The sequence below is a fragment of the Tachypleus tridentatus genome, chromosome 1 (genome assembly GCF_004210375.1).
Source record: "Tachypleus tridentatus isolate NWPU-2018 chromosome 1, ASM421037v1, whole genome shotgun sequence".
In the NCBI taxonomy this organism is placed as follows: domain Eukaryota; kingdom Metazoa; phylum Arthropoda; class Merostomata; order Xiphosura; family Limulidae; genus Tachypleus; species Tachypleus tridentatus.
This window is the reverse complement of record NC_134825.1, coordinates 57170265-57184793: the sequence shown is the minus strand read 5'-3', so window position 1 is coordinate 57184793 and position 14529 is coordinate 57170265. Positions and strand designations below refer to the sequence as shown.

General features: G+C 33.8%; 1 protein-coding gene across 1 annotated transcript; it reads left to right on the top strand.

Annotated features, from left to right (window-relative positions):
• The first annotated feature begins 831 nt into the window (after positions 1–831).
• LOC143249344 (thyrotropin-releasing hormone receptor-like) lies at positions 832–14288 on the top strand. The gene is made up of 2 exons (XM_076499022.1): positions 832–2227; positions 10240–14288. Exons 1-2 carry the CDS (start codon positions 1385–1387, stop codon positions 10591–10593), a joined length of 1197 nt encoding a protein of 398 aa, XP_076355137.1. The 5' UTR covers positions 832–1384; the 3' UTR covers positions 10594–14288.
• The last annotated feature ends 241 nt before the right edge of the window (positions 14289–14529 follow it).

Genomic DNA, 14529 nt, shown 5'->3' with positions numbered 1-14529 from the left:
TTGATATTACATGTAATTGCATTTAATGTGGCTGAAGTTTTTATTTCTTAATATTTTCAAATTTAAATTAGGTTTGAAGTTAAGTACAAAGCTTCACAAGGGGCTATTAGGATGTTGCCCACCATGGGTATCTAAACACGGTTTCTAGGGTTTTAAGTCAACCCTAAACATAACGCTGTACAAGTGGAGGCAATATTTTCAAATAACTGATTTAGACGGTTCTTCGGTGAGATCTTACTTAAACATTAGTCTTTAATATTAAACTTACTTAAACATTAGTCTTTAATATTAAACTTACTTAAACATTAGTCTTTAATATTAAACTTACTTAAACATTAGTCTTTAATATTAAACCGAGATAATTTTTCTGTTATATTAAATCTTGTGGTTTATTAACCACTATTAAAAGTGGTTAAGAGAGTCTGCGTTTTGAATTGAGTTATACATAGAATGGGAAATAAGTAAAACCAGTGTAATGGAAAAGAAAAAGATCTATGACTTTTTATTTTATTATTTAGTTAATTTGTGAAAACTTTGCAAAAATCACGAAAATTAAGATAGCAAAAAAAAAAAACAACATATCTTTTTTGCAATTATTCTGAATATCATAATGTTATGAAACGCCGGGTATTTATTCTGAACTTGAAACCTCGACTTTTATAAACGCTTTTCTGATTAATAAGTATTGTAGAGAAAACTTTTGTATTTTAGAATATAAGTTACTCGTAATACAATAATACATTAGGTTTAACGATCTATTGTTAGAAATATTGAGCCTTTTATACCACACATTTATTCACAAACTCATTTCTTGTTACAGAAATTTAAGTTCTTGAAGACCAACTTCAGTGTAGAAGAGCAAGAGACTTGCGACTGGTCTATCATATGAGAAAGAACCACTTACACGAATGTTCAAATGAACAGATGGTTTACGTCAGAGAGCTTTTATCCAATCAGTCTCACGAATATATGCGTTTCCGTGGTAACATGTACGTTAATGCGGATCAGACACTGAAAAGAAGTTGACTGTTTAGCCAACTATTCAGTGTTAACTTCACGCGAGAAGGGACTTGATATTAAGAATAATTCCTTTACATTCTATAACCCTGTAAATGATATATAACTTACTATTTTTCAGGATATCAGAACTATTAACTGAAAACACCATTTTAAATAGCTCAGATAAAGTTTATCATATAACAGATCAAGGTGATGAGATAAACCATCTTTAGCAAAACTTATCGGAACTTGTAAGAGTAATCCAAACATGAAACATCTTCGTTGAAAATACCCCTTTCAATAACATTCAAGATCACTCGTTTTTATATTTATGTAACTTATACCTCATTTTTTCCCTTTCGTGTAGCTTATCAAAAATATAAAAATGGCTTCAACATTTTCTCCAACAGTTTTTGAAAATGTTGCGTGTCAAACGACCAACAATACAAATAGTGTAAATAGCACTGTTCCAGATTGTAATTTAACAATAGATCCTTTGAACATGACCATAATGCTTCCAGAACCCTCATATTATCCAGTTTACTACCGAATTATTGGAACCACATTTCAAGGATTAATCTTTCTGATCGGCGTGCTTGGTAACATTATGGTGGTAATAGTTGTAACAAAAACACGAAGCATGCTTACCCCTACTAACTGTTACCTCGTCAGTTTGTCCTTAGCTGATCTAATGGTCCTCATGGCTTCTGTACCCAACGAGGTCTTATCTTACTACTTACTAGGAGACGAGTGGATCTGGGGTCGAGCTGGATGTATTATCTTTATATTTCTTCAGTATCTAGGGATCAATGCTTCATCCCTATCCATCACAGCTTTCACAGTGGAACGGTACATTGCCATATGTCATCCCATGAAGGCCCAGCTGGTTTGTACTGTTAACAGAGCCAAGAAGATCATTATCGGGGTTTGGTTGTTTGCTTGTCTCTACTGTTCCCCTTGGCTTTTCCTCACAAAGACTGTACCCATCTACTACAAAGGATACGAGAACATGGAGACCTGCACCTTTGCTTTATCTAGAGAACATTACCTGGGTTACTTCTTCGCTGATCTGGTGCTCTTCTACATTTTCCCTTTGCTATTGTCTTGTGTACTGTACGGGCTAATAGCAAGAATCCTTTTCACCAGTGAAATTCCCAGAAACGTAGCCAAAGGAAGCAGTCTTCCAAAAGATTCCAGAAAGAATAGCAATACGAGTGCCAGAGTTCAGGTAAATAATAAATTTATACACGATGGTATAGATAAAATATACTCGAGTAAAACCTCATTTATTATTAATTGCACAATGATTATGCATAGTCCAAGGAAAAAGTCTGTTATAGTTCCAATGGTATTGTGTAAGAGAAATCGTTGTTCTTCTACAAACAATTGACATGGCATGGTTAGTTGTTTATTATAAATCCGAAAAAGAAGAATAGAAATACATTCAGTAATTTCTAGAATATATATTTGTTGGACCATCATTACCTCATTTATGATTGCCAATTGGTTAAACGTACCAGTCCTAACATTTTTAAGCTTTTATGCCCAGTTTGAGTTTGTGTAACTTGAGGAGAAAAGGTTGACAATTAGATATAAGCTTTCTATGTCTTTTCTTTACATTAAACGAAGATGCAAGTTGTTAAATAAATAAGTTTTCACGTCTATTTGCATGAGGTAGTTTGTATGAGGTTGTAAAACACGATAAAATGATCACATCAACATATAATCAGATCTTATTTAATAATATATATATATCAATTTTCTAAGCCAATTCTACTAATAAAAATGTCCATTAGGGATGGGTTTACATGCACAGGTTTCGATCTACGGAGAGGACACAGCAGATATCTCAGTAAAACAAATGACCTATCGCTTCAAATGCAAGTTTAATTCATCAAAATACGTTTCAGCTTTGTAGTCATTTTTATACATCGGTATGTGTATGCGTGTTTTGTTATCATTAAATGTTAACAAGTAATAATAGATTTCGTGGATTTCAAATCATTAAAATGATTTACTGGATTGGTTTGGTTTGTTTTGAATTTCGCGCAAAGCTATTCAAGGGCTATTGGGTTACTCTTTTACAAAGAACAGTGGGACTGACCGTCACATTATAATGCCCCCACGGCTGAGAGGGCGAGCATGTTTGGTGACTTGGATTCGAATCCGCGACCCTCAGATTACGAGTCGATTGCCTTAACCACCTGGTCATGCCGGGTCTACTTACTGAAATGTGAAACGTTCTGGATAATTAACCTTATTTACATAAGATGTTTCATATACCAGTCCAGTTATTACTTGTTAAAGGTCTCCTTAGTATGTCACCTTTTTGTTATAATCGCAAATCAAACCGAAATAAACGAAATTTACTGTTAATTTTGATATGTTAATTTAGCGATAATTGCCACTCGTTCTCAGAAGCCGAATTCTGTCTCATGTTTAATTTTTTTTAGTTTTTAATTGTTGTCATAAATATAAGTAAATTTTAATACCAGATGAGATCCTTTCATACACATTTTCAAATTTCGAAGATTCAAATTTATTTTCTTAAGTGAATTCAGTCATCCATCTTGTTGTTTCTTACTGGCTTAACTGAAAAAAAATCTGTAAAGTTATAGTGCTAAAAATCAGATATCTACAGCCTTGGTGAGCATAGCATAAATAATCTTTTGTGTAGCTTTGTGCTTAACAACAAAGAAGGCCCAAAATGGCCAGGTGGTTAAGGCACTGAACTTGTAGTCCGAAGGTCGCGGGTTCGAATCACCATCAAACATGCCCTTTTAGCCGTGAGGTGTTATAATGTAACAGTCAATCCCACTATTTGTTGATAAAAGAGTATCCCAAGAGTTGGCAGGGGGTGGTGATGACTAGCTGCCTTCCCTCTAGTCTTACACTTCCTAAAAAAGAGACGGCTAGCGTGGATAGCCCTCGTGTTATTTTGCGCGAAATTCAAAAACAAATAAAATAATAATGCTAATTACCATGTTTAGAATAGGTGGTTGGGACGACGGTATAAAACAAAATATTTATTATCAATACCAGTATGTCTTCCATTGTGTTTGACAGTGTTTTAATGCTTATTTATCGTGGAATTGTTTCATACATTTTTTGTGTTAATAACTGGAAAGTTATTAAGTAAAGCTTTCAGTCCAAATCGAGCAGTTTTTGATACTTCGTTATATAATTAATGTGAAGTAAACTTGAACATTTTATTCATTATATATATTTACTATATTTTATTGTGCCTATTAAACGAGTAACTCTTGTTTTTACTGAACATTTGAAGTCCTTTAAACTAAGGACAAAAGCACTTCTGCATCAAACCCACTTAGAAATGGGTTTATGACTTTATCAAACCTCATAGTACTTTTAGCTCTATTTTGTTATACTTCTAATTGTTATATCAGTTTCTACGGCTATCAGTTTGATAGTATTTCATATAAACGTGTCATATACGAATTTTAAGCACACAGCAGAATATTGTAGTAAACAACTTTGGCTTGTACTTTTGTTTGTTTTTTAATTTCGTGCAAAGTTACACAAGGGCTATCTGCGCTAGCCGTCCCTAATTTAGCAGTGTAAGACTAGAGGGAAGGTAGCTAGTCATCACCACCCACCGCCAACTCTTAGGCTACTCTTTAACCAACGAATAGTGGGATTGACCGCCACATTATAACGCCACTATGGCTGAAAGGACGAGCATGTTTGGTGTGACGAGGATTCAAACCCGCGACCCATAGATTACGAGTCGAGTGCCTTAACCACATGATCGGCTTGTATATTTTATGAATTTCGTGTAAACTTTTTTCAGGTGATAGACTAGAGACAATTAGTCAACCTAAATTACTGCTGAAATTTAGGCTACTCTTCTCAGCCTAAATAACTGGATTTGACCGGTGTTATTTTAATGTACCAAGAACTCCAAAGTGGTAGTCGTATCTCTCTCGCTCGTTCTCTATCTCTCTCTCATTGTTTTTGTAATAACAGGATGCAAACTGCGGAATCTCAGATCTACTTTGTCATGTACGGGCTATTTTACTAAGAAACAGTAAATGTCGTGTTACTAATAAATATTAAATGTGCCGAGTGTGTTCTATAGTATAGCGTGCTTGGATTGCTAATCACAAGGGTTCTTGTTTGTGATTCGTTGCTGCAACAATGTGCTTCCCACATTTTGGATATGAGCGTGCTATAACAGTGGTGTATTAAATCTCATTGCTTGGTCACTGAGGAGCAGCTAAGAGTTGGAATCGGTGCTGTCGAGTAACTGACTTCCTGAGGAGCAGCTTAGAGTTGAAATCGGTGCTGTCGAGTAACTGACTTCCTGAGGAGCAGCTTAGAGTTGGAATCGGTGCTGTCGAATAACTGACTTCCTGAGGAGCAGCTTAGAGTTGGAATCGGTGCTGTCGAGTAACTGACTTCCTTCTAGTTTCAAAATTAGATACGGTTTGTAAAGATAATCCTTTCTGTAACTTTGTGAAACTAACATGAAACAAACAACTAATTTTTAACACATTAATAAGGTCAAATGTTTGCTATAAGTACTTATACATTGCATGATCAAATTTATCGGAACATTAAACACTTAATCACAATTTCTGTGCTTGGTATAGTTATGTAGGGTTTAGGTTAAATATATAAAGAAAAGTCTACGATACACACGGTAGTGGTACTCACAAGCTTATTGAAAAAAAAGGAGGGTAATTACATAATAACCACAAATTACCATAATGTCCTACCATACAAACTGAGTTAGTCACTGTTCTATGAAGAAACGTCATGGAAATATTAATTTTAGGGATCGTTCGTATATTTCCTGTGCGTTTTACATAATACACTGTTTCAATCAACCTCTCATTATATATGAAAAAGGACTAAAATGTATTTTACATAATAAGGACACAATGAAAACCCGTGTAGTTTTTTTTTTTTAATTTTGCGCAAAGCTACTCGACGGGCTATCTGCGCTAGCTATCCTTAATTTAGCAGTGTAAGACTAGAGGGAAGGCAGATAGTCATCACCACCCACCGCCAACTCTTGGGTTACTCTTTTATCAACGAATAGTGGGATTGACTGTCACATTATAACGCCCCCACGGCTGAAAGGGTGAGAATGTTTGGTGCGACCGGGATTCGAACCCGCAACCCAGATTACGAGTCGAACACCTTAACACACATGGCCATGCCGGGCCGCCCCGTGTAGTTATTTTCTTGCACACTGTATCACCTGATGTTAGAATAAGTGGCTGCCAGTCATTTATCTTCTTTAATAGTGACGTCGCTGAATCATGAATCAGAATCAACCACACAAAATATATGATTATCACGAGAATAATGCTTCTCATACCTTATTACAATAAAGCCGATAATAATATAAACCACATAGTTATGTGCTGGTTCAATATATTTTACACTGAAATAGTGAATAATGATATACCTGCACTAACGAAGAGACTTTTCATCAAGGGTCGCTTATTAGGTTGGAACATGAAAAGCCTTAGTTGAAACTCTGCTTAAATCATTTATTTATGAGACACCAAGTCTTGCATTATACAACGCATAAGCTGGCAAAGCAGGATTCTCTTTATACGTTATAGATCCAGCTATGATAATAAAGAAGGAAGAAGTAAAATTATTGCTATTTATATAGTGAAGCCATATCAAACACTCACAAACACATATGTATAAACAGCTCATGTTTCGCTAATCTTAAAATATTCACTATGATAATCGTGTGAAGATAATACAGAACGATGATTTCAACGTTAATAGAAGCTTATCTTTATACACGTATAAATAATTTGGTATGCAAATTTAACATAATCATCTAAGTAGAGAAGGACATTCAGAAAGCGCTAACTTGATTTTATCAAGATGAACTGTTTTTATAATTTTTTTCTATTTATTTTCAGAATCACTTATTCTCCATCTCTTTGTTTGTATTTTCGATTAATTAGAAATTATCATTCCTTCTATATGTGTTCAGTGTTCATAGCTCAGTAACTAATTAAACTTGTTTTAAGTCACTAAAGAATTTACAATGTTTTCATTGGTTAAATCAGAAAAAATTCTTAAACCTATTTGAAAATAAGTCACTATTAAACTATTGAAGCTCTCTAATTTATTTCGGTATTCTAGATTTTAAATTCCTACGAGAAATAAAGCAACAACCTATTGTAGGTACAGACATCCGAATCCCTGGTTTAGGTTCGATGGTAAGTATTGCACGTGTAATATTTTCCCATTTAAGCTCCAAAGAGTGGCTACTTAATGATGTCATATAGTGCAACGATTTTGTGTAAACATAAAGCATGTTAAGTAATTTTTGAACTAAACATGACATTTCACACGAACACAAATACTTCTATACCATCAGTACAACTATAAACATTCAAATTTATTAATTACGTGTGTACGAGTATAATTGTACCGGAAAACAAGTAGCAGGTCCCTTTTTTGTCAGTTAGAGTGCTTAGACTCTCTAGCTGGTTACTAGCTAGATTTTAATAGCTTCTATTAGGTTGGAACATGAAAAGCCTTAGTTGAAACTCTGCTTAAACCATTTATTTATGAGACACCAAGTCTTGCATTATACAACGCATAAGCTGGCAAAGCAGGGTTCTCTTTATACGTTATAGATCCAGCTATGATCTATTATAGATCATAATAATGACGTCGCTGAATCATGAATCAGAATCAACCACACAAAATATATGATCATCACAAGAATAATGCTTCTCATACCTTATTGCTGGATAATAAGGTATTTTATTACTTACAAGTATTCTTGTAAAAGTTAGCACAAAGCCAACCTTTGAATTAAACAAGAGGGAGTTATAAATAACCGCTGAACTCTAAATACTTCTAATTATGATTAGAGTAAATTAATCTATGAAACATTGAGTGTGATTAAGTATATAATTCCAAAGGGTTGGACCTTCTGAGTCAAAAACTGTAATTTGATCTCAAATTGGTCACGAGATGATGAAGCTATAACCTAAAAATTTGTACTTGAAAAACTAAACAAACTAAGAGCCTTTAGTGAGGCGCTATGTCATGGTTGAGAAAGGTAAGTTAGTATAATAGTCGTGAAATAATATATTATTTGTTATGACAGTACATAAAAACAACTACATGCTATAAAAATATGTATTTTAATTAAATAAAATATTTTTCTGAGAGTTTGTTTGTTTACCTGCGATTTAGCAGGTAAAGAGATCCTCTTTACCTCTCTTAAGAAAGGTAAGTTAGTATAATAGTCGTGAAATAATATATTATTTGTTATGACAGTACATAAGTACAACTGCCTTCCCAATTAATCACGGAAAGTGATATTATAGATTACTGTCTATATCTTATCCAATAATTATAACCTACAATAATTATTGTCCCAAATAATGGGAAGCTAATTAATAATTTTAATTACATTAAAATATTTGTAACCTACAAAGTTATATGTATATACTTATATAAAAGTATAAGCCATATAAATAAGCTTTATTTATACCAAATAAATCAGCTAGGATTGTTTGTTGTCTTGTTTCAGATTGCCTGAAACGGCACGGCATGGCCAGGTGGGTTAAGGCGTTCGACTCGTAATCCGAGGGTCGCGGGTTCGAATCCCGGTCACACCAAACATGCTCGCTATTTCAGTCGTGGGGGCGTTCTTATGTGACGGTCAATCCCACTATTTGTTGGTAAAAGAGTACCCCAAGAGTTGACGGTGGGTGATGATGACTAGCTGCCTTCCCTCTAGTCTTACACTGCTAAATTGGGAACGGCTAGCGCAGATAGCCCTTGAGTAGCTTTGCACAAAATTCAAAATCAAACAAATTGCCTGAAACAAAGTCACGCCATCCTTAATTTTTGTTTTGTATATATCTAAGCGTTTGTTTGTTTATTGATAAGCACATATTATACAACGAGTTATTTGTGATCTGTCCACTAGAAGTATCGAATCATAGTTTTGAGAGTTATAAGCCTTCAGACTTACTGCTGAGCCACAGGGAGACTTTGTTTAAAAAGAAAAACCACTGCTAATGGCGTCATAACACTTAGCTTAATCCATTCGTTCTGTTTTAAAATAAACTTGTATAATTAGCTATCATACTGTGCCCAACATAGGGATCATTCCTTGGATTTTAGAGTTATAAGGTTTCAAGCATATTGTAACACTTAAGCATATTTTTAGTCCTAGAAAAATATCATTGTTTTAGAAAACACTAGTATAAAGTTGGGCATCACGGTGCCATGGTTGTGTGGTTGATTGATTTAATCTATGCTCATCGATTTGACTTTGTCAATTCAAACCAAATGTTGTTGTTTTAGGCGCTATTGGTTATTACTGTTTCAATGCAAAAGCAAATAAATAATACGGTTTAGAATAATATAATTTTGAAAACATTACACACTTGTAAGCATATCGTTACTTTAATTTAGCAAATCCTCTTTAGTTTGTTCATGTTTTTGATAATCTTATCCTTAAAAGCCCAACGATCATAAAGGTAATAATTTTAATAATAATAATTTCTTTATTAAGTCTTCCCATTTCAAACATATAGTGTTTTGAATTACTGAACTTTAGAGGATTCTTTGTTCTATTCACTAGAGGAGCTGTAGCCAATCTTTAAATTAAACAAGAGGGAATTATAAATAACCGCTGCACTCTAAATACTTCTAATTATAATTAGAGTAAATTAATCTATGAAACATTGAGTGTGATTAAGTATATAATTCCAAAGGGTTGGACCTTCTGAGTCAAAAACTGTAATTTGATCTCAAATTGGTCACGAGATGATGAAGCTATAACCTAAAAATTTGTACTTGAAAAACTAAACAAACTAAGAGTCTTTAGTGAGCCGCTATGTCATGGTTAAGAAAGGTAAGTTAGTATAATAGTCGTGAAATAATATATTATTTGTTATGACAGTACATAAGTACAACTACATGCTATAAAAATATGTATTTTAATTAAATAAAATATTTTTTGAGAGTTTGTTTGTTTGTGGTTAAGCACAAAGCTACACAATGAGCTATCTGTGTTGTGTCCTTTACGAGTATCGAAACGCTGTTTTAGCAATATAAGCCTTCAGACTTGCCACTGTGCTATAGAGAGGGAAGGTTTTCTGAAAGTGAAATAATCTTTTAATCATTTGTGTGAGAAATAAGATATATTACTTTAAAACGTTATATCATGTATATTTTGTCAGTGAATGCTTATTTAACTATGTTCTACTTTAGGTAGTAAAAATGCTAGCTGTTGTTGTAGCTGTCTTCGCGACTCTGTGGTTACCTTATCGAACCCTCGTTGTCTACAATTCTTTTGCTAAAGAACGCTACATGGAACCCTGGTTCTTGATGTTCTGTAAGACGATGATTTTCATCAACAGCGCTATCAACCCGATTCTCTACAATGCCATGTCTGTCAAGTTTCGCCGAGCCTTCAAGAGGACCTTATCCTGTCGTCAGAAGCAGCACTGTCGTCGTGGGCCGTACTGTAGTGATGTAGAGACGACCCAATACCTCCCAAGTACCTTAAACACAGCAACAACAAGAGCAACATCTTGCAGGATAGAAAAACTACAACAGATTTAAGCCAGGGTTTACTATTCGAAAATATACATTTCTAGTAATATTATATCTACCCATCAATACCAACCATTACCTAATCACAACAGTAAGAAGAAACCCATTTTCCACTATAGCAAACTAAAATAAATTGAAAAAAAAAAACTTCTAATAAAACCATTATAATCAAATCTAACTAACAGTATTAAAAAATAAGAACAACGTTTAGCATGATACAAAACTACGGAGTGTAAGCCAAGATTAGCTGAAACAGAAGTGATATTCATAGTACGATTATCACTACATGGTATATCTAACCTACAACCTCAACAAGGACAGCGTTTATCATGGTACAAAACTGCAAAGTCTAAACTAAGTTTATGAGTATGAAAAGTGACATTGATAGTAGGATTATCATTACACAGTGTATCTAACCTACAATATCAACAAGGGCAGAGTTTATTGTGGTACCAAACCGTTCAAAACTAGGTTTAGTTGTTTCAAAATTTCTAGTAACTCAATTATTTATTCATTTCTCTCCAGCAGGATTTGATCTAGTAACTGACTGAACTACAAACGTGTGCTTTATCAGTTAAGCTTTAGTTATACCACTCATAAGGACTTTTTTAACTACTTAAACTACCACGTGATTTTTCTTTCACAAATAAAACCCATCTTTGGGTTTCAAATCAGGGTCGTAGAATAGTTCCACATTTGGTGTAAGTGTTTGTATGGTATGCCTAGTTAACGGCATCAACAAGGACAACGTTTAAATATGATACAAACTACAGAGTTTAAACTAAGATTAGCTGTATCAAAAAATATATTTATAGTAGAATTCTCACTAGGTGAGAGCATCAGAAACAGCTCTCAGCAGTATAAAAAGTAATAGAGTTTCAACAAAAACATTACAATAGTTGTAAATTTGTTTTCTGGTTAATTACCTGAAGAGAAATGAAAGCATTTTGCTAAAGGATAAAAAACAACAACATTAAAGTATAATAAATTCAAACCAAAGTTATATAGAACAAAATAGCTTTAAAATAGATTTTTTAAATTACGTAGTTCGTCAAAACAAGCTACAAGAAATCCAAATCAATGACACATTTTTGATGAAAACCACTGATCATAATCACCAAAGCACCAATGAAACATGTTTGTAAAAACTCTGCATGACCTGCAATGGTACAATAGAGAGACATTTCTACTAGCGATTACGTCATCCAATGGAAATATCATAGCAAACTAAACGGAAAGTGTTTGTTTTGAATTTCGCGCAAATCTACTCAAGGGCTATCTGCGCTAGCCGTCCCTAAGTTAGGGGTGTAACACTAGAGAGAAGGCAGCTAGTTGTCATTACCCACCGCAAACTCTTGGGGTACTATTTTACCAACAAATAGTAAGATTGAATATCACATTTTAACGCCTCTACGGCTGAAAGGTCAAGCATGTTTGGTGCGACGAAGATTCGAACCTGCGACCTTCAGATTACGAGTCGAACGCCTAAACCCTCCTGGCCATGTCGGGCCCAACGGAAAGTGCAGCTAGCGAAATGACAAAGCTATTTCAGTGTGTGTGTATATATATATATATAACACTTGAGAAACATTGGACATTAAGAATTATAATAATTTGAATCTTAAATAAAGAGAGACTACGTAAAATACTAGTACACCAACAGCATATCAATATTCTATATGTCCAGTGTAGAAATATAAGACTGGTGCAGTTATCTACTGAATATTTACATCAAGGTAAATCAAACACCAATACAGAGTCTGTGTTATCATGTTATTGGCCATCCAGAAGACGACAGGAAATTTGGAGAATGTGTGTGTTTTCTTATAACAAAGCCACATCGGGCTATCTGCTGAGCCCACGAAAGGAAATCGAACCCCTGATTTTGGCGTTGTAACTCCGTAGACTTACTGCTTTACTAGCGGGGGGCGTTTCGAGAATGACAAAACCGAAAAAGACTGCTCCAAGATACATGAAGAGTTAAATATAAATTTGAGAAATAGACCTCGTGTCTAATAAACATTTTGGATACACACATAAGATTGGAAGGTACGATACGGATCAGATAAAAGAAGATTTCGGCACAACACTAATATAGTTACCTCCGCTACTTCAAATTGGACGGAAGTTATGTTTTCATCGTTGTTTGTGTTTGTCAAAATGCTTTCTCAAGAAAGGCAGAATGGACTTGGACGAAAGCTAGTAAACATTTGGACTATTGCTCAACTTAAAATTGATTAGTTTTAAGAGGGTCAAGGTCAAAGCAAGGTTACAAAATTCCAAAATCCCTCTCTGTTAACACGGAGACCGATATTTTACACGATTTTTGTTCTATACCTCAATAAAGAACAACTGGATTTTAATAAAACGTGGTGGGCATATTTAGAATATTATTTCACATTGTCTTGGTAGAAATTGTCTATGTGCTTTTATAACAATATGGACACATTTTCGTATTTTTAAAGTCAAATATGATGAACATCACGGAGGTATGTGCTCTTGTTAGTAAAAGAGAAGGAATTGTAATCATAGTGTATGTATGTTCTACTTGAATTTTGGAAGTAAATATGTTTAGAATCTCGTGATTATGTGACAAATATTTACCTGTTAAAAATTGCTTTCTGTGTTTTTCAAACTAAGAACCTGTTGATCTGTCTTTAATCGAATGTATTGATAACCGTGGATAAGTATATAAAATTTATAATGCGTTTTATCTCCATTTGTAAGTGTTAATAAAATGACTAGTTTGTTCCGTGCACGTGCAAAACGTGTTATCAGAATTATCAGAAACCGTCACATCCTAATCCATATGTTGATTTTCAAGGAAATTATTATTGTTCCATCACTACCATAACATTTGTTATAGTTTTTACACGTGAGTTCAAATAAATTCAGCAATTACTGGGAAGCAAAATTACGCAGACATATAGCGAAAAGAGATACTTTCAGAAGTATGACTTAACTAATCGTAAAAGTGTCTTAAAACACATATATGTATTAACTACATACGTCAGGCTAAGCAACATAAAGTCTGTTGTTTGTTTTTCAAATGTCGAATTTATTCTAAAATTTATTTATGAAACTTATTCTGAAATAAGATCTATATAATAATTGTTTCTGCAATGTAACGTGAGAATAATACTGTATTTTAGGTTGCACTGAAGAAAAACTTTATTGTAAACCTAACACGGATAACCCTGTAAAAACATACGTTTAAGTGTTATCCACAAATCAATAATTCTCGCCCTAAAATGTCCATTAGACTTCGGTAAAATGGTCCATCACATAAACGAAAGAGTTCCACGACTACGAGCATTTAGACTCGGGAGATTTTTACAAAGAACTAACAGACAGCATGTCTATAATTAATTACAAGTTATGGATGATTAGTAAAACCTGGATATACGATATTGCATTTTTATGCCTAAAATGTATTCTTACGTCTTCACTCTAAGAGTGAATGGCAAGGTATTACAAAAATTCGATACACTTTCTTCAAGTTAGGTGTATCACAATAATAATAACTGGACCCAGTAGTTTAATTTTAACTAGCTCATAAGAAGGCGCTTATTAAGAATAGAAAGCAGATTAGCAGCTATTTCGCTAATGAACATTCCTCGTAGAAAGTGATGCCATTCGATATTTTTGCTTAGTAATATTAGTTGATTATTAAAAAAATATGCATTGTTATTGCCTAATAAAAATGTGGTTATTTTTCAAAAATATAATTAGCTAATACTGAGATAATTTAAGTAAGAATTTAAATATATTCCGTATAAACAATATATCTTACATTGAGTAATACTTCACACAAAGCTTGAAGACTGATGCGACAATGACACTTGATACGATTTAGGTTTCTACCGAAAATAAAGACAAATTTCGGTGAGATTTTAGAAACAGCTGTAAGAAAGTGAATTTTTATTTTTGATAAAATGCTCTCTG

Coding starts and splice junctions, on each gene's coding strand:
- LOC143249344 (XM_076499022.1), top strand. CDS start 1,385: ATGGCTTCAACATTTTCTCCAACAGTTTTTGAAAATGTTGCGTGTCAA. Junction 2,228..10,239: donor ATACGAGTGCCAGAGTTCAG/GTAAATAATAAA, acceptor GTTCTACTTTAG/GTAGTAAAAATGCTAGCTGT.